Source organism: Lynx canadensis, chromosome B2 (genome assembly GCF_007474595.2).
Source record: "Lynx canadensis isolate LIC74 chromosome B2, mLynCan4.pri.v2, whole genome shotgun sequence".
Taxonomy (NCBI): Eukaryota; Metazoa; Chordata; class Mammalia; order Carnivora; family Felidae; genus Lynx; species Lynx canadensis.
In genome coordinates, this window is record NC_044307.1 from 99,156,783 (window position 1) to 99,182,284 (window position 25,502).

The window sequence follows — 25,502 nt, forward strand, 5'->3', positions numbered from 1 at the left end:
CCATGTTAAAACTCATTTCAAAGGGAAAAAATAGAATTATGTATGGATAGCTTTAAATTTAGAATATAAAGTTTTCAGCCAAAGCATCAATAATAAAGATATTACTTTAGGTCTGGGTGTGGAATTTTGCAAGCATATGTATTCGCTAGGGAAAAATAGTAAATTGATTGATCCAAACAGGCAAAACTAAAATCTGAATGTGTTTGAATGCTCTTTGTGTAAGAAGGAGCCACTGTCCTCCCTGTCACCATTTGCCTTGACATTCAACTTTCACTTCCATGTGTGCTTGTTCCAGCATGATTTTACTAGGATTATTTCTACTAATATGTAACATGGTCTCTTTATGCTCCCTGAAACCGGTGGTATCACATGTCCTCTGGTTTCTTTGAAGGTGATGTTTCAGCTCTTGCCTTTCTTTGCAGCAGAGCCCTTCTAGGGAGTACCTTACCCTCATTATCAGCAAGCATTGTGATAAACAAAAACTGGAATTGGAATAAGACGGTGTTTTTAAAAGAGTCAAAATAAACAAAAATAAATGATAACACAGTAGCTATCATCAATGATAACAAACAAACCAACCAACCCATGAAGCTGCTGAGCAGACTTGTTCCAAAAGAACAGCTTGTTTCCTTTCCATAGCAATAGTTTCCACTTCTGATTATTTTGAACGTTTTTTTTAATTTATTTTTGAGAGAGACCAAGTGTGAGCGGGGGAGGGGCAGAGAAAGAGGGAGACAGAATCTGAAGCAGGTTCCAGGTTCTGAGCTGTCAGCACAGAGCCAGATGCGGGGCCTCAAACTCGTGAACCACGAGATGATGCCCTGAGCTGAAGTCAGATGCTTAACCGACTGAGCCACCCAGGCGCCCCCTCCACTTCTGATTTTCTTATAACAGTGTTATGTGCAGTGCTTGTGCTCACAAGATAATCACATTACAACAATTTTTTGTTCGTGTAGGAAGAGTTCTTATATTTGGGTACTGTTTATTCTGGTTCTCTAATTCCTTAGAGCAGAGTCAGCAAATGACAGCTGCAGGCCACCACCTGTTTTGTTTTGTTTTTTAATAAAGTTTTATTGGAATTCATCCATGCCTACTAGTTTACATATTACTATGACTGCTTTCATACCACAAATGCAGAGTTGAGTATTTGCAACAGAGACTATATATATGGTCTGCAAAGACTAAAATATTTACTATCTGACCCTTTAAGAAAAACTTTGCCTTCATCCTGTTTAGGTTTCCCAAAAATTTCAAAGCATCTTTATGGAGCAACAGAGAATGCAAACATTTCCAGACTATGATGCGAAGATAGCTACTATGGAGAATTTGGGTTTGGCAGGACCTGGTATGGCCTTGAAAAAGAAAGCTAACTGGATTTCCTTTATAAAGGTAAGGAGACCTGTAGTGATAGTCACCTGTCAGTGATGTCAGCATGGTCATAAAGTATCCTACAAGCAGGCCAAGCAACCTGGTAGCACCAGGTCTGTCGGGTCCCTATTTTCCCCTCGCCTCAGTGCCCTAAGCAAACTGTCCCGTAGGACCAACGGTAGGTACACCAATCTCCCCCAGCTCCTTCCTGCCTTGGGTCCATGTTGAAGTTAGCCATGTTGACCTGCCTTCTCTGAAAAGCCCCCATGATCCTGTACTCTCTATTGGGTCAGAACTCTCTTGTTGTTAGTGGTCTTGGCTACTTGGCTAGAACAAAGAATAACGTTCAAAGGTATAAGTGAGCTGTGTAAATCCAGCTTTTTAGTCAAAAACTATTCATTGAGTATGTACTATGTGTGAGGCATGACCCTTGGTGCTGGAGATACACAATTTACAAACAATACAGAAGCAGATTAAACAAGATGATTTTGGGTAGTGGTAAGTATAGCGGATTCTCATTGTTTGGAGTTACTATGTTCTATAAAGTTGCCACAAACACTGAATTAACAAATACAGAACCATTGTTCGTAGGGAAAATACAAGGTTTATTCATCAACTGATCGATACATTACTTTGATTTATGTGTGTTTCTGTTTAAAGACTAATATATGTTTTTGATTCATTAACGTTGAACTCGTGGCCAATAGCACTATAACTCATGCCTGAAAAAAACTTATCAAACATATGTATATCTTCTATAACATATATCACAGCCTTCCTGTACTTAGGAACACTTAGGAATACTTCAGCACTATACCTAGGGGCCATTTTAAGCAGTGACATCGTTAGTAAAAAACATGAAAATGTAGAAACAAAAAGAACTTGTTTACAGTATGAGAACTGAAACAAGAAGGCAGAATGTCACCTTGTTTGACCTCATCTGGGAATGTGGGGTGGGATGACTCAAATTTTTCACCATCTTTTGCATGTCCATGAATAACCTGGATAGATCTGCTGCTATTTGTTTGGATTTTAAAAATAAATTTTAGTGAGTAGAAAAATTTTCAAATACAAAATCCATGAATAATGAGGATCAACTAATTGTGAAAGAAAGAAAAGTCTTGTATGGTAAGATGGACGGTGGGAAAGGAGAGAAACCTCCTGGGGCTTGAGCAAATAGGTGGTTGGTGTGGGAAAAGCCAGACTTTCTGTTTTAGATTGTTACATTTGCCTTCCAACTATAGATAGCAAGGAGATAGTTGGATATAATAGACTGGAGCTTAGAGCTAGATATAAATTTGAGAGTTATGAGTATGTTGATGTATGTACAGCTATGGGTCTAGTTTTTGAAATATACCCTATTAATGCAGAAGGTAAATTTTTACTGTGGAGTATTTGTGGTCACACTTTTCTTGCCCCATAAATCAAGTGTGGTGCCCAACACTGATGGATTTAGGGTCCCTCCTGCTCATGGATGGTGCTGTGTCGTCCCAGTTGAAGCTAGTAATGTATCTCATAGGCCAGGCACCAACAGGAATTGCTGCTGCCATCTCCCTCCATGGATCTGTGAACCCATGCAGACCCTTTCCAAGATGTCCCATGATCTTGGCAAACTTTCTAGCACCAAGATTAGATCCCATTTCAGAAGGACCTTGAATCTCTTTGCTTGCAACTTTTTTTTAGAACCATTCTGTTATGTTGTAACTTTGTATGAACATGTTTGTCCGTTAGATTAAGCCAAAATGTGATCCTTGGCAAAAGAAGATGTTGACCAAACTAAAAGAACGGAAAAGAATTGATGCATTAATGCAACTCCAAGCAAAGTTTTTGAAGGTAAGAAAATAACCATGTTCCCTTGTAGATAAAATTCTTGCTAAAATCATTCTCAGAAAATTGAATTTTCTTTCCCTTTTAAAGAAATATTAGCCATGGATTTTCTATGAAAGCTTTATTTGGAACGTTCTAATCTAATTGCAAAAGTTTTATAGCCCTGTTAGTTTTCAGTAGAAAGTAACAATTGTCAAAAGAGCTGCATTTCAGTCCAGCTTCAGCACTAATGCTCTGTGTGACATTGGTCTAATCACAAAACATCCTTGAGTTTGTTTCCTCATCTGTGAAACAGAAATACTGGATGAAGTTATCTTATTTTTATTGTGGTAAAAATCACACAGCATAAAATTTGTCATAGTAATCATGTTACGTGCACGTAGTTGTGTTCAGTATATTCACATTATCGTGAAACAGATCTCCAGAACTTTTTCACCTGGCAAACAGAAACTCTGTACCTATTAAACAACAATTCCCTATTTCCTCCTCCCCACAACCCCTAGCAACCACCATTCTATTTTCTGTTTCTAAATTTGACTACCTTTAGATACCTCTTATAAGTGGGACTCATATAGTATTTGTCTTTTTTGTAACTGGCTTATTCCACTTAGGGTAATTTCCTCAAGATTCATCCGTGTGGTAGCATGTGGCCAGATTTCCTCTCCCTTTTGTTTTTCGCAAACATTTTATCAGCTTTATTCACAACAGCCAAAATCTAGAAACAACCCAGATGTCTTTCAGAGGGTAAATGAACTAGTTGTGGTACATCTGTACCATAGAATAGCAGTCAGCTGCAAAAAAGAACAAACTAATGATATACCCAAGAACCTGGATGAATCTCCAGAGAACTAGGTGACTGAAAAAAAGTCAATCGCATAAAGATGGTATAAGTCCATTTCTACAATACTCTTTTTTTTATTTTTTTTAAGTTTTTTTTTTAATGTTTATTTATTTTTGAGACAGAGAGAGACAGAGCATGAACAGGGGAGGGTCAGAGAGAGAGGGAGACACAGAATCCGAAGCAGGCTCCAGGCTCTGAGCACAGGCTCTGAGCCTCAGCACAAAGCCCGACGCGGGGCTCAACCCACAGACCGTGAGATCATGACCTGAGCTGAAGTCGGACGCTCAACCAACTGAGCCACCCAGGCGCCCCTCTACAATACTCTTGAAATGACAAAGTATAGAAATGGAGAATGGATTTGTGGATTGTAGGAGCTAAGGAGAGGCTGGTGAGGAAGGGAAAGAAGTGTGGCTATAAAAGAGCAACATAAGGGATCCTTGTGGTGATGCATTTGCTCTATAACTTGACTGTATCAAGGTCAATATCCAGGTTGTGATATACTGTACTATGGTTTTGCAAGATGTTAACATTGGCAGAAATGGAGTGAAGAGTACATGGGATCTCTTTACATTATTTCCCCCTCTTTTCTTCGATTGTAGTAAAATAGACATAAAATTTACTATTTTATCTACTTTTGTTTGTCTCAAGTTTTTATTTAAATTCTAGTTAGTTAACATATAGTGTAATATTGGTTTCAGGAGTAGAATTTAGTGATTGATCATTTACATAGAATACCCAGTGCTCATCCCAACAAGTACCTTCCTTAATGCCAAACACCCGTTTAGCCCATCCCCCCACCCAACACCCCTCCATCAACCCTAACCACCTCCCTTCCACCAACCTTACATTAGTTCTCCACTGTTAAGAGTCTCTTATGGTTTGCCTCCCTCTCTTTCTTTTTCCCTTCCCCTATGTTCATCTGTTTTGTTTCTTAAATTTCACATAGGAGTGAAATCATATAGTATTTGTCTTTCTCTGACTGATTTATTTTCCTTAGCACAAGAAACTCTAGCTCCAGCCACATCATTGCAAATGGCAAGATTTCATTCTCTTTGATGGCTGGGTAATATTCCATTATACACACACATACACACACACACATATACACACATTTTATTCACACACACACACACACACACATATACATATATAGATATTTTATTCATTTTGAGAGAGAGACTTCATGATGAGCAAGGAAGGGTCAGAGAGAGAGGGAGAGAGAGAATCCCAAGCAGGCCCTGCACTGTTAGCACAGAGCCTGATTTGGGGCTTGATCCCACGAACTGTGAGACCATGACCTGAACTGAAACCAAGAGTTGGATACTTAGCCAGCTGAGCTACCCAGGTGCCCTGTTTTAACTATTTTTAAGTGTACAGTTTAGTGGTATTAAGTACATCCATAATGTTGGATAATCATCACCACCGTCCACCTCCAGGACTTTTCATCTAGCAAACTGAAACTGTAGACCCATTAAACAATAACTCCTCATTCTTCCCTCTCCCTATTCCCTGGAAACTACCATTCTAATTTCTGTCTCTATGCGTTTGACTACTCTAGGTACCATGTGTTAGTGAAATAATACAGTATTTGTCTTTTTATGACTGACTTATTTTACCCACCCACATTCATCCATGTTGTAGGATACATTAGAATTTCCTTCCTTTTTAAGGCTGAATAATATTCTCTTGTGTGTATCTACCATGTTTTAAAAAATCTATTTGTTGATGGACATCTGGGTTGCTTCCACCTCATGGCTATTATGAATCATGCTGCTATGAACATGGATGTGTAAATATCTTTCTGAGATCCTGCTTTCTATTCTTTTGGATATAAACCCAGTAGTGGAATTGATGGATCATAAGGTAATTCTGTTTTTAATTTTTATTTTCCATAGAAAGAGCAGCATTTTACAATACTACCAACAGTACACAAGAGTTCCAATTGCTCCACATCCACATCAGCACATGTTATTTTCTTCCTTCCTTCCTTCCTTCCTTCCTTCCTTCCTTGTTCTTTCTTCCTTCACCTCCTCCTCCCCTTCAATGCCCCATCTGTCTCCCCCTCCCCCTCCTTCTCCTCCTCCTCCTCCTCTCCTCCCCAACTACCTTCTCTCCCCCTTCTTCTTCTCCTTCTTCCTGTCTTTCTTGATACTAGCCATCCTAATGGATGTGAGATGATATCTCATTTTGGTTTTACTTTGTATTTCTCTGATGATTAGTGATTTTGAGAATCTTTTCTTATGCTTATTGGCCATTTGTATATCATATTTGGGAAAATGTCTATTGAAGTCCTTTGCCTATTTTTAAATTGGGTTATTCTATTTGTTGTTGTTGAGTTGTAGGAGTTCTTCATATAGTCTGGATATTAAACTCTTATCAGATATGTAATTTGGAAATACATTCCCTCATTCCCTAGGTGACTTTCACTCTGTTAATTGTATCCTTTGATGCACAAAAATTTAAAGTTTTATGTAGTCACATTTGTCTATGTTGCTTTTTCTTGCCTGTGCTTTTGGTGTCATATCCAAGAAATCATTGCCAAATTCAATGTTATGAAGGTTTTTCCCTGTTTTTGTCTAAGAGTTTTATAGTTTTAGGTCTTATGTTTAGATTTTTAATCTATTTTGGGTTAATTTTTTTGTGTCTGGTATAAGATAAAGGTTTAACTTCATTGCTTTGCATGTGGATATCCAGTCCTAAAACAATTTGTTGAAGAGACTGTCCCTTCTCTGTTGAATGACATTGACATCTTTTGATCATCTGACCACATACTCGAGGGTTTATTTCTAGATTTTCTATTCTATTCTGTTGGTCTATATGTCCAATTTATTTCCGTACCACACCATTTTGATTACTGTAGCTTTGTAATATGGTCTGAAATCAGAAAGTGTGAGTCCTCCAGTTTTGTTCTTCTTTTTCAAAATTATGTTGGCGATTTGGAGTCCCTTGAGATTTTGTATAAATTTTAAGATGAATTTTTCTACTTATGCAAAAAACGCCATTGGGATTTTGATTAGAGATTGGACTAAATGATATTTGAAGTTCCTTGGGATATTAAAATGATTGAAATTCCATAATACTTGTATCACTGCAGTAGGAGTTCAGCGTTGGGACTATTATTTGATTCTTTACTTCCGGAAAAGAAGGAACATTTATTCAGTACCTACTACATGCCAGGCGTTCTTGCAGCAATCTGGGGAGATACATCCTAGTGTTCTTGTTAGGACAGAACAAGAACAGGATTCCAGCAGAGATGCAAGCCCAAGTCTGCGTCCTTACAAAGCCTGTGCTTCCCTCACACTACCCAGCCTCCTCTTCTTCCATCTCCTGGCAGCTTCCTAATAGCAAACAGGGTTTGTACCCAAAATGATGGGTGTTCATCTTTTCACTGGTCCCACAACACCTCTAGGGGAGCAACCTGCTATTGTGTTTAGAGGGTTGTCACACAATTTTAAATGAGCTCCTATGTGTATTTGAATACTTACAATGTTACATGGATGGACATATGTAAGGGAATCGTGATGTTTGAGTATGATTTTATTTTTTAACTGAATAAAGCCCCACTTGGGACTGCTTTCCTATTCGTGTGTACATGACCACATTCTTGCTGAAAAGAAGGGAATAACGCTTTTCCCAACCATTCATTTCCCCCTTGTACTCCTTGAGATTTCCAGCCCTGAGCGAGTGATGCAAGTGCTCCAAGACCACGCGGCGAAGACAGTCATGCTGGCTCCATCTCATCCAGCTTTCGTGGCTTCCCAGAGTTCGCATCAGTGCAACTATGACAGTATCTGGGAGGACATTTATAGCAACACCAACCTGTACCAGGTACAACAGGAAGAAATAACCAATGTGCCTTTCTGTTCTACATACCACCTGTGTGTACGCCTTAGAAATTTACTTTGGTAGTTTTGCAGAGACCCTCCCCCTAAAAGCTTTACTACCCAGCTAGGCTTGTTTTTATTATATATATATATATATATATATATATATATGCACACACACACATTTATACACACACACACACATAATTAGCATTTAATACACTTAAATGCTAATTAAAAACAGGCATATAAAGAAGTGTAATACAAGATGTTGCTGCCGGGACCTATACTCAACCAATACATACAAATGCAAAGCTTCACACTTTAGTGCTTAACGGACGAAGCCACCCAGGGGCCCCCACTCCTTAGTGCTAAACCAAATGAGTTGGACAGTTGTTAAATATTGTTTTAGAGGCAAAGTGGTGTGTTTTAGAGGCAAAGTGGTGCCCCCAGGGTTGGTTCTTTTGGGAGAAAGCCTCTGGAAAAAGGAGGAAATTGAGCCTGGACTTGACAGAATCGTGGGGCTCGGGGAAGTGGTGCTGGAGAGGGAAGCACATTCGGGAGGGAAGCATGAACAACAATGCAGAGGAGATACTGTGCGTGGAGTGTTCAAGTCCAGTTTGGCTGCATGAAAGATTCATGTGGAAATAAATATAGGGAAGAGAGGTGTTTTTAAGAGGGGGAGAGAGTAGGTTTTGAATGCCTCTAAATTTCCGACCAAGGAATTTGTACTTTTCCTGTAAGGGAAGTGATATATACAAAGCTGTATTTTGTAGGAAGGCTAATTTAGTAGCAGGTGTTAGTTGGATGGGAAGAGGGAGAGATTGGAGGCAGGGAAGCCTGCCAGATAGCTACTACATAAGATGGGCCTGGAGCTTCGCAATGAAAATCAGTTTCTACACAAAGCTATTGGATATTTGTCTTCACGGTGGTACTATATCACTTTTGAATAATCTGCTATTATTTCTCTGTTGCTCTAAGGGAAGAGTTTTGTTTCCTTTGCTTATTTAAGATGGGAAGACTCAATATGTTCATTGTCTGAGAGGAATGAGCAGTGGAGAGGAAGGGATGGAAGATATGAATTGTTAAATCTGAGAAAAGGACCCTGGGGAAAGAGGAGGGAATGGAATGAAGAAACCAGTCCAAGGAGTAATTTTGAGAAAGGGAGAATGGCATCACTTCCCTTGAGGTGAATGAGGTATATAGAATTGTCACGTGCCAAAAGATAAGGTGTGGTAGCTTGTAAATGGCCCTGGCTGTCTCCAGGAGAGAGAGAAGAGGGAGAGGATGTCTGCATTAGTGAGGTGGGAGGTGAAAGTGACAGGTGAGGAGGTATATCACTGCTGGGAACACCACAGGGCCACCAGTGAGAAAAGAATATAAGGATGACCATGTAGCTAGTGGGTTCAGTTGAAGTAAGAGGGCCTGAATTTGTCTTGGGCCCAATCTGCATAATAATCCTATTATTTTCACCCCTAAAGATTAATTGTAGAGTGACTAAAAATTATACATAAAGTCGAAGGTATGGAGAAGTTTAGTAGAATGCTAGAGAGAGCACTGTCATGGTCCATCATCTCAGACTGGGTATGGGAGAAAGCGAAACTTGAAATGAGTTACAGATTAGCTGGAAGCAAACCTGTAAGTGCATGTATGTATACACACACACACACACACACACACACACACACACACCACAACTTCAATGCACTTTTTAATCTGTTTAGGTAAGGATCTAGAGAACCTAATAAAAAATGATTTGGTCACACAGATCAGGAACAGATACAGCATATCATGGCATGGATCTCCCTGGCCTCTGAATTCTCTGATAGGGCATGACTACCAACGACACTCCTCAGCTAGCATCCTGCAAGAATTGAGAAAATAGCCACATTTTTCCTATTCCATGCCTTTTCATACTGAGGTATATGTCACCTTGCAGGAAGACCTTATACTAACAAGGGGACATTTAAAAACATCTGGCTCTTTTGTTTCTTGAACCAAGCTTGAAGGAAAGGAGGTAGGGAGTAGGAAAGAAGGGAGGGGGCAAAGGCAAAGTCAGCCCAGGTATCTCAGAATAAGACCCCTGCTCCTAGGATCCTGGACAGTCTACCTCTTGATGTTGATATAATCCTCCATTACCTGAAATTCTGGTATTAATATTTGAGGGCCATTAGCACTAATATGCTTTTCTCCTTGGAGAGAATGGGGGCAATTAAATTTCTGGGTGCCAGATGAGGGTGAAAAGAGGTGAATATGAGTAAGGGAGTGGTGAGAGGCAAAGGAAGAGGGAGTCAGAGGCAAAGAGCTTCATGTTTGAATTCATGGAGAATGGTCCAGGGTCTGGCTGGACCAGCAGGCCAGAGTTGTAGCAATGCCTATGGGTATTTAGGGGACAAAGGAACTTACCAGGGAAAAGCAGAAGGTGCATGACAGCAGGAGATGCTGGCTCAAGTAAATGTTGAAAGGCAGAAAACACTAAGAGGTGCCCAGCCACCCAGTGGAGAGAACTAACACTTCTGCCATTCTCTGTTACTGCTTTCCTCCATTTGCAGATGAGGTAGAAAGTCAAGCAGGGTATGATGAAATGCAGTCTGCTTTCACCAAAATCTGTTGTGAATGCAATTGCCTAGTGTTAAATAGGAGGGGAAAAAAAAAGAAAAGAAAGAAAACCACTTCCTCTGGCTATTGACTGACTTGTAAATGTTGTTCTTGGAATTAGCCAAAGGGAGAAAAATGTGAACACCTCTTTTCAAGTTGATATACACCCTAAAGAGACTTAGAATACCTATAGATTTTAGAGGTGGATCCTGAGGGGAGCCATATAACACACATGGATTAACCTGCATGTTAGTGTCATGCAAGTTATTCATTCATTCATTCATTCATTCAATGATTATTACATGGATGCTGCCTTTGTGCCAGGAATTGTGCTGCTCAGGGAATGAAACATGCAATAAACAAGTGAACAAAAAAGTAAATCTACGTCTCTAACTTGTGGGTTCCATGAAGAAAACCACAGGAAAAGGGGGCAGTAGGGTAGAAAGGAGCACTCTCGGAATGATCAACCAAGCTCTTTCACAGTTGGGGACATCTGAGCTGAAATCTGATGAATGAGAAGGAGTCAGCCATACTGGAGAAGAGTTTTCCAAGTAGAGAATGGAAAATAGCACAGTGTCTGAGAAAGGAAATTCTGAGGCAACAATCAACAGTTTTCTACTTTTCCTTCACAGTTTCCTGTGGGTGTTATTTTGTGACCTCCTTGGGTATATCTGCTCTGGTCAAGAGTCACTTTATACAGTATCAGGGGACCAATAGTAGTGTGATGCCATTCTGAATGTTGAATACTAGTCGGATGAGATTAGAATTAAGTGGAAGGTGGCAGCTGGGAGGAGTCATAGGAATGTGGGTATGAATTTTAAAGCTCTGTTACTATTTTGCAAGCATGTAGCAGTCAAGTATGAATTTTAGCATCTATATGCTGGTCAGCATTCTGATTCTGAAGTTGGCAAGTGATAATAGCCCGTGAAAAATGACTTTCTTAAGCGCCTTCTGCATGAAGGAAAGCAAACCTGGTAGGACTGTCCATTTTAACAGCTCTGAAGGAATATAAGCACTAATTATGTATAGCACAACTTCAGAACAATTTCTGATCAATTTTCTGTGAACACTATTCACCAGCAGCCTTTCCTTAGGGATTTTTTTTTAAAGAAAATAAATGTTTTATTTTACAGTAGTTTTAGATTTACAGAAAAGTTAAAAAGATAGTGTAAAGAGTTCCCAGGAATCCCTGTCCAGTTTCTCCTATTATTTAAAAAAATTTTTTTTTTAATGTTTATTTATTTTTGAGAGAGACAGTGAGCCAGAGTGCAAGTTGGGGAGGGACAGAGAGAGAGGGAGACACAGAATCCAAAGCAGGCTCCAGGCTCTGAGCTGTCAGCACAGAACCCCATGTGGGGCTCAAACCCACGAGCTGTGAGATCATGACCTGAGCCGAAGTCGGACACTCAACCGACTGAGCCACCCAGGTGCCCCTAGTTTCTCCTATTATTAACATCGATCTTATATTACTTTGTCACACCTAAGGAACCAGCATTGGTACATTACTGACATCTAAACTAGACTATAGTTGGAATTCACTAGTTTTTCCATGAATGTCTTCTTTGTGCTCCAGGGTACCACATTATCTTTAAGTGTCCTGTTTGCCAGTCTCCACAGGTCTGTGTCCATTTCTCGGTCTTTCCTTGTTTACCATGACCTTGACAGTCTTTAGGAGTACTGGCCAGGCAACCTGTAGAATGTTCCCTAATTTGAATCTGTCTGATGTTTTTCTCATGGTTATACTGGGGTTATAAGTTTGGAGGATGAGCACCTCAGAGGTGAAGTGCCTTTCTCATCACATCATATCTGAAGCAGATGCTATCAACCTGATTTATCACTGGGGATGTTACTCTTGATCATGTGGTTAGGCTAATGATGTTTGCCAGTTTTTCCACTGTAAACTTACCATTTTTCTCCTTAAGAAGTTGTTAGAAATTAATTTTAAACTACAGAAAAAATAAATAAATGTCTCCTCCTAGTAAAAAGTGGAAACATCACTGAAAAGTTAATGCTTTAACTTTAGCTAACGGGAACTCTAATACTGGGTCCCCATTCTACTTCCTCAGAGGTTAACATGGTTATTGGCTTCAAGCCTTTTTAATGCATTTACATTTAAACGCATGTTCTCCTTAAAATATATACATATAGCATAATTTTGTGTTTTAGTTTTGTATATAAATAATCTATCATTGGGGGGCCTGGGTGACTCAGTTGGTTAAGTGTCCAACTCATGATTTCTGCTCAGGTCATGATCTCAAGGTTTGTGAAATCGAGCCCTGTGTCCAACTCTGCGCTGACAGCATGGAGCCTGCTTAGGATTCTCTCTCTCTCTCTCTCTCTCTCTCTCTCTCTGCCCCTCCCTCACTTGCTCTCTCTCTTTCAAAATAGATAGAAATAAACTTTAAAAAATTATTTACATGATCTGTCATACGCCATGGATCTTTGTGCAACTTGCTCTTTTTTGCCCAATAATATGTCTTAGAGATCTGTCTCTGTTGTTCTTTTTAATGGCTGCACTATATTTTATTATATACCACAGATCACACAGACACCTCGCTGTGGATAAGCGTTGCCATTTTTTATTCCATTAGAAACCATTCCTACTGAATTTTCTTGTACATGCCTCCTTGTGCACGTGTGTGTTTCTTTAGAGTAGATATTTAGAAGTGGATTTCCTGGGTTACAGAATGTACACATTCAAAATTTCCTGCTAAAGTGGTATATCGTTTTTCTCCCAAACAGTAACTTATGAGAGAACCTGCTTTCCCACGTCCATTTTAACATGGAATGTGTTTGTCTGAACATTGATAATATTTGTAATGTTTCTATCACAGTTTGAATTGGCCTTTTATTTACTATTAGCATGGAAGGCTGGCCACTCTTTTCTTTATACACAATTCTATTTCCAAATTCACTTAAAGATCTGGGTTTGGGGGATAAAGAAAAAAATACCAAATCTTCTTATAATTGTTAATTGAAGATAATTTATAACTAGAAAGAGGTAATTCTGGTCCAAATGGACTGCATTTTTTGATAGCCTTCTGAAAAAACTTAAAAATAATTTAACTGTAGTCCTAACCAGGAGAAGGAATAGACCAGGCAGCCCTGTGTGGATCTTCCCGAACCTCCCAAACTTGTATCATATCAAGTTACTTGTATCCAGTGCTTTTCCCCAAGAGAATCCCTGTTTACTCAAATGGTTATTTATGTACAGACATTCAATACTACTATTGACCATCATATATCTTTTTTTTTTAATTTGCATCTAAGTTAGTTAGCATATAGGGCAATAATGATTTCAGGAGTAGAATCCAGTGATTCATCCCTCACGTGTAACACCCAGAGCTCATCATAAGTGTCCTCCTTAATGCCCATTGCCCATTTAGCTATCCACCCACCCACAATCCCTCCAGCAACCCTTAGTTTGTTCTCTATATCTAAGAGTCCCTTAGACCATCATATTTCTAAAGGTATGGTTTAAATGGTCACTGTTCTTTAACTTTATGGAATGCTGAAGGGGCAGAAAACACTAGATCAGCTTTGCCTCTTCTTTTGCTTCCTTTAAAAAAATTTTTTTTTTAGTGTTTATTTATTTTGAAGAGACAGAGACAGAGCATGAGCAGGGGAGGGACAGAGAGAGAGGGAGACAAAATATCTGAAGCAGGCCCCAGGCTCTGAGCTGTAAGCACAGAGCCCGATGCGGGACTCAAACCCACAAACCACGAGATCATGACCTGAGCCAAAGTCGGACGCTCAACTGACTGAACCACCCAGGTGCCCCCAACCTCTACTTTTGCTTCTTCTTACTGGCCATACAGAGGAGAGGAGAAGGGGACAGCTGTTTCCCCCTGTGTTACTGCTCCCCTCCATTGCCAGAGATATTATGAGTACATGGTGTGCCCTCGCAAAAGTGTTATTATATACAGTAGCTCCAGTGTGCAAGAAGTTCAGGGACACATAAAACACTTCTTTTCTGGTTTCCCTCATCAATTCAATAAGGCATTTTAAAAACAAACATTTTCTGTTGACAATAATTACATGTATTTATCATAAAAAATTTGGGAAATATAGAAAAGTTCAAGGAAGAAAATAAAAACCAGCCATTATTTTACCACCCAAATATAACAATAGTATTGTTAACATTTGGTATACATTTATCCCTCTAGTCTTTTTATTCTGTAGGTATACACAAGGAAGCTGTAGGGACATTTAGGAGGTGGGAAATACATAATAGACATATTTTCCTTCTAATTCTTTCCCCCTCCACTCCCACTCCATTGCCCCTGCCAATTTCCCAGAATAAAATGAGATTTGCAATCAGTAGAAGTCTCAGAACTGTCCAAATACACGAAGTCAGCCGTGCTGGCAAAGACCCAGCCACCAGGGAGAGTAAATGTCAAAGGGTTTACCTGCCTCGGAAGAAAGTACAAACGCAGGTGGTGTTGACGTTCTGTTTTCCGGTCAGCCCTGCTGCTTACCTGCTCAGTGTCCAGCCTTCTTAGGGAGATACACTCATGCACCTTTGGTATTTCCTAAGCAGTTTACTTCTGTGGGCTGTGGTTGTTCTGTTTTTCTGGTGGGTGCTGGGCTCTCTCCCGTTACTCACCCTACCCTGTTGTGCCCCCTTCCTCTCTTCCTGGCAGTCTGCTGGGTATTTTTGTGGCTTGTTCAGTCATTCCTTCAAAGTGTCTTTCACTGTAACTTGATGTCACTTTCTGTTCCTTTCTATGTAATTCTGGGTAATTTTAGAAGCAGCTGAAAAAGTCACAGTCCCATCAGAGAAAGGCTGTGGTTCTGAGCCTGTCCTCTGGACCTACGCCCAGCAATGCTGAACTGCAACATAAGAGCACCATAAGGCTGAGGGGCAAAAGTCTTCAGTAGAGCCCCTCTTACCCAAAATTCTGGGCCAAATAGAAACTGTCAAAGTTCAGCTTTCCTCATAGAGTACACTCTTCCCTACAGATTTTCTTAAAATAACAGAGATTCTCTTAATTTGGGGTAATGATCTTTTGTTTCTGTATTCAGGAACGCAAGTACACCATGTCGCCTCCTAAAGCCTTTTCCATTCCCAGGGTTGTGGGATGTTTACACAGAAATACACTGATGTGCATACTTACCCAAAACAGGCAGGAGTTAACTATCCACAGGCAGAATGGGAAGCTACTTAATAATACTGAATTAGACCATTTTCTTTCTCACCAACTCTTCCTAGTATCCCTGCTCCAAATTTTCTCCTCCACTGCCCGTCATAAAGACCAATTGTGTATCTTTAGAATCTTAAGTACTGTATTAGTTAAAATTATATTTGGCTGTTGGTCATAGTTAAACACAAAATAAGAGAGGGTGAAAGGAGATGGGAATTTCTTTCTCTCCCTCATATTAACATCCAGGGGTAGGAAGTACAGAGACAGTGTGATGATTGCTCCCATGGAGTTCTCAGGGACCCATGCTCCTTCTGTCCTGGAGTTCCAACAAGTGTGGCCTCCATATCCAAGATCAACACCTGGTCTGAGATGGAGCTCCAGCTGTCACATTCATATATAAGTGGCAGGATGGACAATGGGGGTGAGGAAGCTGCCACTTCAAGGAAATTCCCAGAAGCTGCCACCTGACATTTTCACTCTCATTCCATTGGCCAGAACTTAGTCACATAGCTACGCCTAGCTGCAAAAGAGGCTTGGAAACGTCATCTCCATCTGGGTGGCTATGTGCCAAGATAAATATTCAATTACTATAGAAAAAGAGGAAAGCGGATATGGGGGAACAACCAGCAGTCTCTGCCATAGGGCCCTATTGGAATTCCAAGAACTATTAGAATATAAGTAACCCAAAGAGTGGGGTTCCAAATTAACTCATTGCCACTCAGAATTTTTGTGGGTATCAGCACCGCTACGAAAAAAGAATGTCTTATGAGAATGGCATTTATGCCCAGGGGCAGGCAGAAAGGACAGCTAAGAAAGGGGCTGCTCAGAGGGCCAAGGACATGATCATTCATCAATACCACCTTCTTCACAATTTTTCCTAGGGCCCTTTGTGTGTGATCTCATCCTGCTTGACATCAGGAAAAATGCCTGTGGATTTTTTAAGTATAAACCACGAGTTCTGTGATAGATCCTACAGGGCTAACTGACTATTGCAATCCATGGCCAGCATGTAATTGAGCACCTATGAGGTGCTAGTCACTAAGTGTTAATTCTCACAGCAGCTTATTTTGTATCATTATGCCATTTTACAAGTGTGAAAACAGGATCAAGACTTTAAACAATTAAATCATATAGGTCAAAAGTAGAAAGAGGTGTTTAATCCACTGATCTCTCTCAGCCTGGAACAAGACTAGATTAGAGACGTTCATGGTTTCAAGCATCTACAAATGTGTGTATCAACTTTTCATAAGGGAATCATGTAAAAGGTGTGTGTGGGGTGGCAATTTTTAAAAGCTGTGAAGAGTTTTATAAAACAGAGACTAAATAATAATAAAAACGGTGCCTTCCAATTTATTTTGGAAATCCAGATTTTCATATGTCATGTTGCAATGGACCAAGATGCTCTTCTGTTTGCTCATCTAAATATGCCTTGGATCATAGGATTTAATTTTGTGGTGACCCAGCTCTGATTTTTGTTAATAATATTGCAAATGTTGATGTCATTCAACTGATGCTACTTTTTTGATAGAATGAAAATATGAAGGAAGATGACCTTGCGATGGAACAAAATGCAAATGACCCAGCACAAATAAGTCTCTGCCAACATGCTGATAAGCCTGTCAAGCAGAAAAAAGAGAAAGGGTAAAATTAAATCATTTTACTAGGGACTCAAGGAAATGGATTAAACACTGTGGAGGAAATTGAGTGACTGAATAATAAGTAGGTTACATGTTAACTCAAAAATATTTAAAGCTGACATAAAAGCAAGACTGTTAAAACAGGTCAGACAACTAAATTAATGTTTCACCCTAGGTAGGACTGGGTTTTTAACAAGAGTAATTGCTAAGAGAAATTTCTTTTTATATTTATACATAGTAATTATTTTTCTTCTAGTTCATTTTTAAAGAGTAGCTACTGTGAAACTCCCTTAAGTTAAATAAAGTGACTTCAATTTGGTGTAGATGAATTTTCCGAACCACTTTGAGGTGGAAAGCATTTATTCTGTTTTTCCCGCCTGCTAAAGATACAGCTATGCAATGGCCCTACAACTGCTCGGCTTGGACGATGGGACTGGGCCCAGCGATAGGGATCCTGTCCTGACGAGGGGGACCTACTTGTCCTTTCTATATCTGCGCCACCTGCGAATCAGGGAGCTGCAGGTATGTGGATGGCATGGCATGCTGGCTTCAGGTGTCTGAAATGTTGGGTTGTCTCCCAAGGCGGCTTTCCTGCTTTCCCAGTAGCAATGCATCCTTACACCTGTTCTTTGTTTGGATATTTTTCCACAAAATCAGGCCATTCTGGGGGTGGTGTGTTTCTCAGCAGTAGGGTTGACCTGGCAACCCCATTCAGTTTTACTCTGTTGTGTGGGGCCAGCAAAGGGCAGGGGCCTAACCTGGTCTTTCTTTGTTTCAGCGCGTCTGTTTAGGAATTCTGAACTATTTCAGATCTGTTGAACGAACACTGACAATCAACACTTCAGGCCTTACCATGGTTGCAGGGAGTCTGGTCCCCACCATAGAGGACAGTTCCCGGGTAAACATGGCAAAAGGAGGCTTGGGCATCTTGCAAGGCCTGGGAGCTCACCGCTATGTCCACGGGACATCTGCTGAGCACAAGGTGAGGTCAAGATTCGAGATTTTTTTCTCCCTTGATTATCCTGTCTCCCAAGCACCCTTCTTCTTATGTAGCACCTGGAATCGGTTAACGTGATGGAATGACAGGTGGGTGGTTCTTAGGGATATGCTTTTTTAAAAAAAAAATTTAATGTTTATTAGTTAAACATTAATTTAAAATAAAATGTAATAATAATAATTTAAAATAAAATTTAATGGTTTTTACTGTATTTTATTTTTTAAGTTTTAATATACTTTATTGTCAAATTGGCTAACAAACAGTTTGTACAGTGTGCTCTTGGTTTTGGGGGTAGATTCCCATGGTTCATCGCTTATATACAACACCCAGTGCTCATCCTAGCAAGCACCCTCCTCAATGCCCACCACCCATTTTCCCCTCTCCCCTACTCCCCCATCAACCCTCAGTTTCTTCTCTGCAAAATTTAATGTTTTTTAATATTTATTTATTTTGAGAGAGAGAGAGAGAGAGACAGAGTGTGAGTGGGGGGAGGGCAGAGAGAGAGAGGGAGAAACAGAATCCAAAGCAGGCTCCAGGCTCTGAGCTGTCAGCACAGAGCCCGACGCAGGGCTCGAACCCACGAACCATGAGATTATGACCTGAGCCGAAGTCAGATGCTTAACCAACTGAGCCAGCCGGCGCCCCAGGGATATGGCTTTTTAGAAAAATGCAGTGTCCACTTGAGAGTAGGCAGAGAGCAGTAAAAGCAGCCCTGGAGGACACATGAGGAAGGAAGGCATTTCAGCTGCAGGTTTGTTGACTCTATAGTGAGCAGAACATGAGGAGGCCTTTATGTTATCCTAGCCTGAGAACCACATGTCTTTACAGAGACGCTCTCATAAGACCCTTTTTGACATTGTTAGAGGTACCCTTCTGCCTCTTTCCTGTTTTGCAAGCCCCAAGTGAAAATACAGATTAGAAAACAAAGGTAGAAAAAAATTGGAAAGAGCTGGACAATTAAATATCGTTCATCCCTGTAAAAGCGTGTTTGCCCGTTGGTACTTTTAATATCTCTTGAATATATTTTTCTATAGTCCACAAAATTCATATCAACTCCCTTTCTTTAGGAATAAAGTTAAAAGTGCCTACAGTTTCTTGGAATATGGCAGACACTCTTGCAATATTTTCATTTCAATCTCTAGAAATTTTATTCCTGAAGGTAGGATTTTATAGGAACTTAATCTTCTTAAAAGATAGTTTGACAAATGTGAAAAATAAAATCTAATTTGCTATGAAGCAAGTTGAATTTTAAGCTATATGACCCCTGACTTAAAGCTCGTCATGTCTATAAGGCTGAGAAATCTTATTATCAACTGTCATCCATAGGCAGTCTAGAGTAGCTCTGTCCAATAGAAATACAACACAAGCCACGTGTATAGTTTACAATATTCTAGTAGCCACATTTTAAAAGTATAAAGAGGGGTGCCTTGGTGGCTCAGTCGGTTAAGCTACTGACTCTTGATTTCAGCTCAGGTCATGATCTCACAGTTCCTGAGTTCAGGGCCCTCATTGGGCTCTGCACTGTGACAGTGTGGAGCCTACTTGAGATTCTCTCTCTTTCCCTCTCCCTCTCTCTTTGCCCCTCCTGTGTACTCTCTCTCTCTCAAAATAAATAAATAAACTGGGGACTCCTGGGTGGTCAGTCAGTTAAGCATCCAACTCTTGGTTTCATCTCAGGTCATCATCCCACGCTTTGTGAATTTGGGCCCTGCGTCAGGCTCTGTGCTGACAGCTCAGAGCCTGCAGCCTGCTTTGGATTCTCTGCCTCCCTCTCTTTCCGCCCCTCCCCTGCTCGCACTCTGTCTCTCTCTCTCAAAAATAAATAAACTAAAAAAATTAAAAAATAAATAAGTAAACTTTTAAAAATTTAAAAAATAAAATAAAAAATAAATGCATAAATATGAAATTAACTTTAATCATATAATCTATTTAACCCAATATATCCAAAATATTATCATTTTAACATATACTCAATATAAAGAAATAATTGATGAGATACCGTACTTTTTTTAATGTTTATTTATTTTTCAGAGAGAGAGAGAGAGATGAGTGCAAGTGGGGGAGGTGCAGAGAGAGAGAGGGGGAGACACAGAATCTGAAGCAGGCTCCAGGCTTCAAGCTGTCAGCACAGAGCCTAAATCGGGGCTCAAACTCACAGACCACGAGATCATGACCTGAGCTGAAGTTGGATGCTTAACCAACTGAGCTACCCAGCCACCCCTAATGTACTTCTTTTTTATACTAAGTCTTCAAAATGTGTTTACCTTATATGTACAGCACACCTCCACTCAGACAAGTCACACTGCAAGTGCTCAATAGCCATATGTGGTTAGAGGCTACTGTATTACAGAGTAGAACAGCTCTAGATAATGAAAAACATTTTATTTTTCCATCCAGTCGCCTAGGGTCCAAGCTTCACTCAGTATATAGGAGACTTCTCTTTTTGGTCTCCTTCGCTAACAAGTACCATCCCCCATCCGCTCCTCATTACACAGTGTTGCCCCTCTGCCCCTCTCACTTGATCCTAGCTCGTTAGTCAAGTCCAGTAAGTATGCCCCTCAGTGGAGCTAGAGGGCAGGGTGAGATGCTTCTGAAACAAACACACCTATAAAACAAACACATCTTTCTCTTGTTAATATCGAGCTGACCTCATACCATAGCTGTGCTGTTATTTGCTAATAGATTAAAAAAAAAAAAAAAGAAATTTTCTTACCACTGAGCTCTCTCTCAGTTTGTTTGTTCTGGGATGGAGTCTGGGGGTAGACACAAAGGAAGGGAGGGGAATCAAATCCTATTCTGCCCCATCAATGGTAGGAGGAGCTTCTGAAGGGTGTGCAGTATTACTGTTCTCTGCTCTCATAAATGACAGGAATAACAGCTCCCTTGGAAGCTGCCAGGAGCTACTGCTATATGTGAGAAACTCCAGGAGGTGGCCTTTTTTCAGGGTCTTTAGTACGACCATGTGGTTTAGTTCCATGTGTGTGGCCTTGTCAACATTTAAACTGGAATGTCCAGGCCTAACTATGTGATTCTTTCCCCTGTTGGGGATGGTAGGCACAGATGCTAGTTTGTTGGGGGTGATCCCACAAGGCCCAGGGCCAAAACTGGGGCCAAGATCATTGCCCTTACCAGCCTGGGGAGCTGACATTGGAGAAGCCCCTAAGATGGAGACCTCTTCTGCATGGAGGAAAATCTTGAGCTAGTATTAATAAGTGCTCACTCTGTGACAATACCCAAACAGGAAAGCACCTACCACCCATCATGGGCACTTTATGAGTTTACTTTAAGCATGTGGCAGAGTAGAAGGAGCCCCCAAATGAGACATGACAGGCTTTTCCTGCACATCTGACCGTAAGCAAGTCTCTTTTGACATGGAGGTCTGACATCCCATGGCATGTTCAGAATCTGCCTGGACTTGGCATGCTAGTAGCAGAGGCTGTTATGAGTAAGTGGAGGGAATGAGGAGGCTGCAGAAAAAAATCAGGCCAGTCCATTAAAGGCTAGGTGCTCTTTAGGATAGGGACCAGTTCCAAGGTTGGTGGGGAGCAGAGAATTTTAAATAAGAGAATGGCCCTCTTCATCGCTTTATAAGTTTCTCACGATCTTTGCCCAAATGTGATCACGTTCATTCCCTTGCCTGAAGGCCTTCAGGAGTATCCTGTTTCTCCTGAGATAAAGTTCAGGCTCCTAGGCATAGTCTTTAAGGCCAGGCACAATCTGGCCCCCAACCTCTTGGACCTCATTTCCCTCCACTGTCTCTATATTTCCATTCTTCTGGATCTGGGCCTGGCCCTCCTCTCAATGGGCAGAGCTGTTCATGCCTCTGGGCCTTGTACATATTGGCCCTTCTGTCCCTCACTTCCTCTTTCCTTGGTAAGTACCTACCCTATCCAAGAGTCCATTCAAATAACACCTCTCTGGAAGCCTTCCTTATATCTCCATGCAAAGCTGAATGGTTCTCCCCATGGTCTAACTCCATTATAGCACTCAGCTCATTCATTGCTTCATTCATTCCCTCATTCATTCCACAAATATTCTGATCAGTTTGCTAGGCACTGAGGATACAGCAGTAACCAAAACTGGCACAAATCCCTGCCATCATGGAACTCTTTAGTGGAAAGAGACAATCATTAAATAAATAAGCAACATATATAGAATGTCAGATGGTTTGGCACCAAAGCTTCCTCAGACTTCCTAGTTCCTTGCAGTTGGGGCCTAGTGATGAGCTTTGGCCAGTGGGCTGTGAGCAGAAATGACATGTCACTTCCAGACCAAAGTATTTAAGAGCTGGTCCTTGACCCTCGAGCTCTTTTCACTTGCTGTAGCCATTGGAAGGCACTTATTGAGCCACAAAATAGAAACATCCTGGATCACTGGGTCACTGTTGGAAAATGGCTGCCTAGAAAGCAACATGTTCTGCAGTGGACTCTGCATAAGCGAAAAATTAATTTTAACTGTAGGCCACTGAACTTTGGAGTTCTCACAGAATAACCTAGCCTTTGTAGACTAGTGAACATGGTGATAGGCACTGTGGAGAAAAATTAAGAAGGAAAGGGTGATAGAGGTGGAGGCCGGTGATGGGATGTTGAAGCTGTAAGTAGGGTGGTCAGGGAAGGCCTTACTAAGAAGGTACTGTTTGAGTAAAGACCTGAAGGAAATCAGGAAGGAAACCACATGACTGACTGGGAGAAGAGTGACAGACGGGGGAAAGCCAATGCAAAGGCCCTGAGGCAGAACCGAGGATAGCATTGTTGTAAGAACAGCAAGGAGTTCAGCACAGCTCGAACGCATGAGGGGGAAATTGGCAGGAATTATAGTAGGGAGATTGGAGGGGTGGGGAACAGGTTGTGTAGGGCCTTGTGGACCATTTCAAGGACTCTGACTTTGACTGAGAATGGGAGCCACTGGAGAGTTTTGAGCAGAAGAGTGATGTTATTTGATTTACATTTTAACATCTATGCTGCTGCATTGGGAATAGACTGAAGATACTGTAGGACTAAAGTAGACTAGTTAGGAGGTTATTGCATTAATCAAACTAGAGGCAATGTGTCTGAGAAGACAGCACGGTGAGAAATGGTCAGATTCTGGACATATTTTGAAGGTACAGCCGGTATGATTTCCAGGAAAATAGGATGTGGAATACAGAAAAAGAGAAATCAAGATTGATTCCAAAGTTTGGGTCTCAGCACCTGGAAGTTTGGAGTTGCCATCATCTGCCATCTTAGAATGGGTTTGTTAGGAAGATCAGGATCTCAGTTTAGGATTTAGAAATTTTGAGATGCTTATTAGATGTTCAGGTGGCAAAAAGAAACCGAAAGTTGGATATGTATCTTTCATACAGTAGGCATTAAATAAATATTTATTGGGCAGAAGAAAGGCTCTGCTCATTAACAAAATAGTTGTGACATCACAAAAAGACAGTGTACATGAAATTGCAAAGTATATCATGCTGTTCAAATGAAGAACAATTTGCTACAATAACAATATTATACTTATCAGGGGAGACAGAGATAGATTTTTAAATTTTCCTTTAAAAATATTTGAAAGATTATAGCCAATGGGTTGAGTCATTCATCTGACAATTTTTGGTGAAATTCTTATACTGGGCTATTATTATCTGCAATCAATGTAAAGATTATCTAGAAAAAGGTAAGCTGGTCAGAGAAATATTGTCTAATTGCCAAAAGGCCTAAAATTCATATTAACAAGTGATGGTAGAAACCAGTGGAATGAAGAAAACAAATGATGGGCCACCAATTCTACTATATTTACTATATATTCAAATAGTTATCTTGGCATCAGTTAATTTGCAGTCTTAAAAACATATGAATCTTTCCAAAGATCAGATTATTTCTTACCCAAACAGATAATTATTGCCTTCCCCTTCCTGCCACTCCTCTAAGCATAATATTGAAGGACCAACTGTCTAGACCACAGAAACTTTAGAAGGGGCAGCCTTCCACATAGTTGTGGAAGAAATTAGAAAGGAAATATGATAATGGCTGAGACATAACCCTGCATGAAGTAATTTGTCCATCTAGTCTTTGAAATTCATCTCCTATGGACATAAGCACACATTTCAGAGACAGGAACTGAGGGAAGAAAAGAGAAGGAATATGTATGTCTATGTAGAGGGCTTGAACAATGAGGCGCTGGTGGGGAGAGTGGAAAAAAAGGCAATTTAAATAGATAATGGTAGTACAGTCAGCATCTTGACACTGCAATGCTTTCCATCAGCTTCAGAAACTCAATCTAATAGCTGTTTCTTTAGTTTTAGAAAATGCCCCAGCACAAGAACATTGGGAAAGTTTTTCTCCGATAAAGTGGATAAAGGACTCCACACTAAGTTGTCCCTTTTCTCCTTAAAGAAGAGCCCAGTTTGCATAACAGGTGATAGGAGCTAAAATGCCAACAGCAAAAGCCAATATACTAGTTTATAAATCTAAGCAAGCTGTTTAATTTTTGTATGTGATGTCGTTTTCTCAGCATGTTTTCGGTTTTTCATTGGTGCTTATCATTTTATAAGAAACAATACTTTCAGTTTGGGAACTCCTAGTCAAAGGAGGCGCCTAATTATTAAAAAGTTGTATGCCTAGGTGTGCCTGGGTGGCTCAGTCGGTTAAGCACCTGACTTGAGCTTGGGTCATGATCTCACAGTTTGTGAGTTCGAGCCCCGTGTCAGGCTCTGCACTGACAGCATGAGCCCACTTTGGATTCCCTTTCACCACCCACTCTCTGTCTCTCCCCAACTCGCTCTCTCTCTTTCTCTCTCAAAAATAAATAAACTTAAAAAAAAATTTGTATGCCTGAAAAATAGCAAAAAGCAGAAATTGGAGCCCTTGTGTACTGTTGGTGGGAATGTAAATCATGCAGCCACCGTTTACAGAAGAACAGTATGCTTCTTCAAAAATTTAAAGATAGGAATACCATATGGTCCAGTAATTCGACTTCTGGTCCAGCATTGAAAGCAGGGATTCAAAGAGATATTTGCACACCTATGTTCATAATTATTATTCTATTTGCCTATTATATTTGCCTATTATTTACAATAGGCAAAAGGTGGAAGCAATTTGAGTGTCCATTGACAGATGGTAAACAGGATATATACATAAAATGGAAAATTAGTCAATCTTAAAAAGGAAGGAAAATATGACACATGCTGCAACATGGATAAAACTTGAGAACAGTATGCTCAGTGGAATAAGCCAGTCACAAAAGGACCAATACTGAGTGATTCCATTTATATGAGGTATCTAGAGTAGTCAC

General features: G+C 40.4%; 1 protein-coding gene and 1 long non-coding RNA gene across 7 annotated transcripts in view; one reads left to right on the forward strand and one right to left on the reverse strand.

The window, feature by feature from the left end:
• The window catches only part of LOC115514263, a 143,273-nt gene that overhangs the window by 559 nt on the left and 117,212 nt on the right, over positions 1–25,502 (forward strand). For all 6 annotated transcript variants that reach the window (XM_030316098.1, XM_030316097.1, XM_030316099.1 and 3 more), the window contains exons 2-7: positions 1,237–1,389; positions 3,100–3,201; positions 7,703–7,864; positions 17,131–17,243; positions 17,626–17,761; positions 18,018–18,221. In XM_030316098.1, coding sequence (XP_030171958.1) covers positions 1,237–1,389; positions 3,100–3,201; positions 7,703–7,864; positions 17,131–17,243; positions 17,626–17,761; positions 18,018–18,221 — 870 coding nt within the window. The remainder of the gene's footprint in view (positions 1–1,236; positions 1,390–3,099; positions 3,202–7,702; positions 7,865–17,130; positions 17,244–17,625; positions 17,762–18,017; positions 18,222–25,502) is intronic.
• Positions 7,561–15,137, reverse strand: LOC115514267. Its single transcript, XR_003968918.1, has 2 exons — positions 14,937–15,137; positions 7,561–7,855 (listed from the first exon to the last, which is right to left on the reverse strand). It is a non-coding gene; the product is annotated as an uncharacterized LOC115514267 (long non-coding RNA).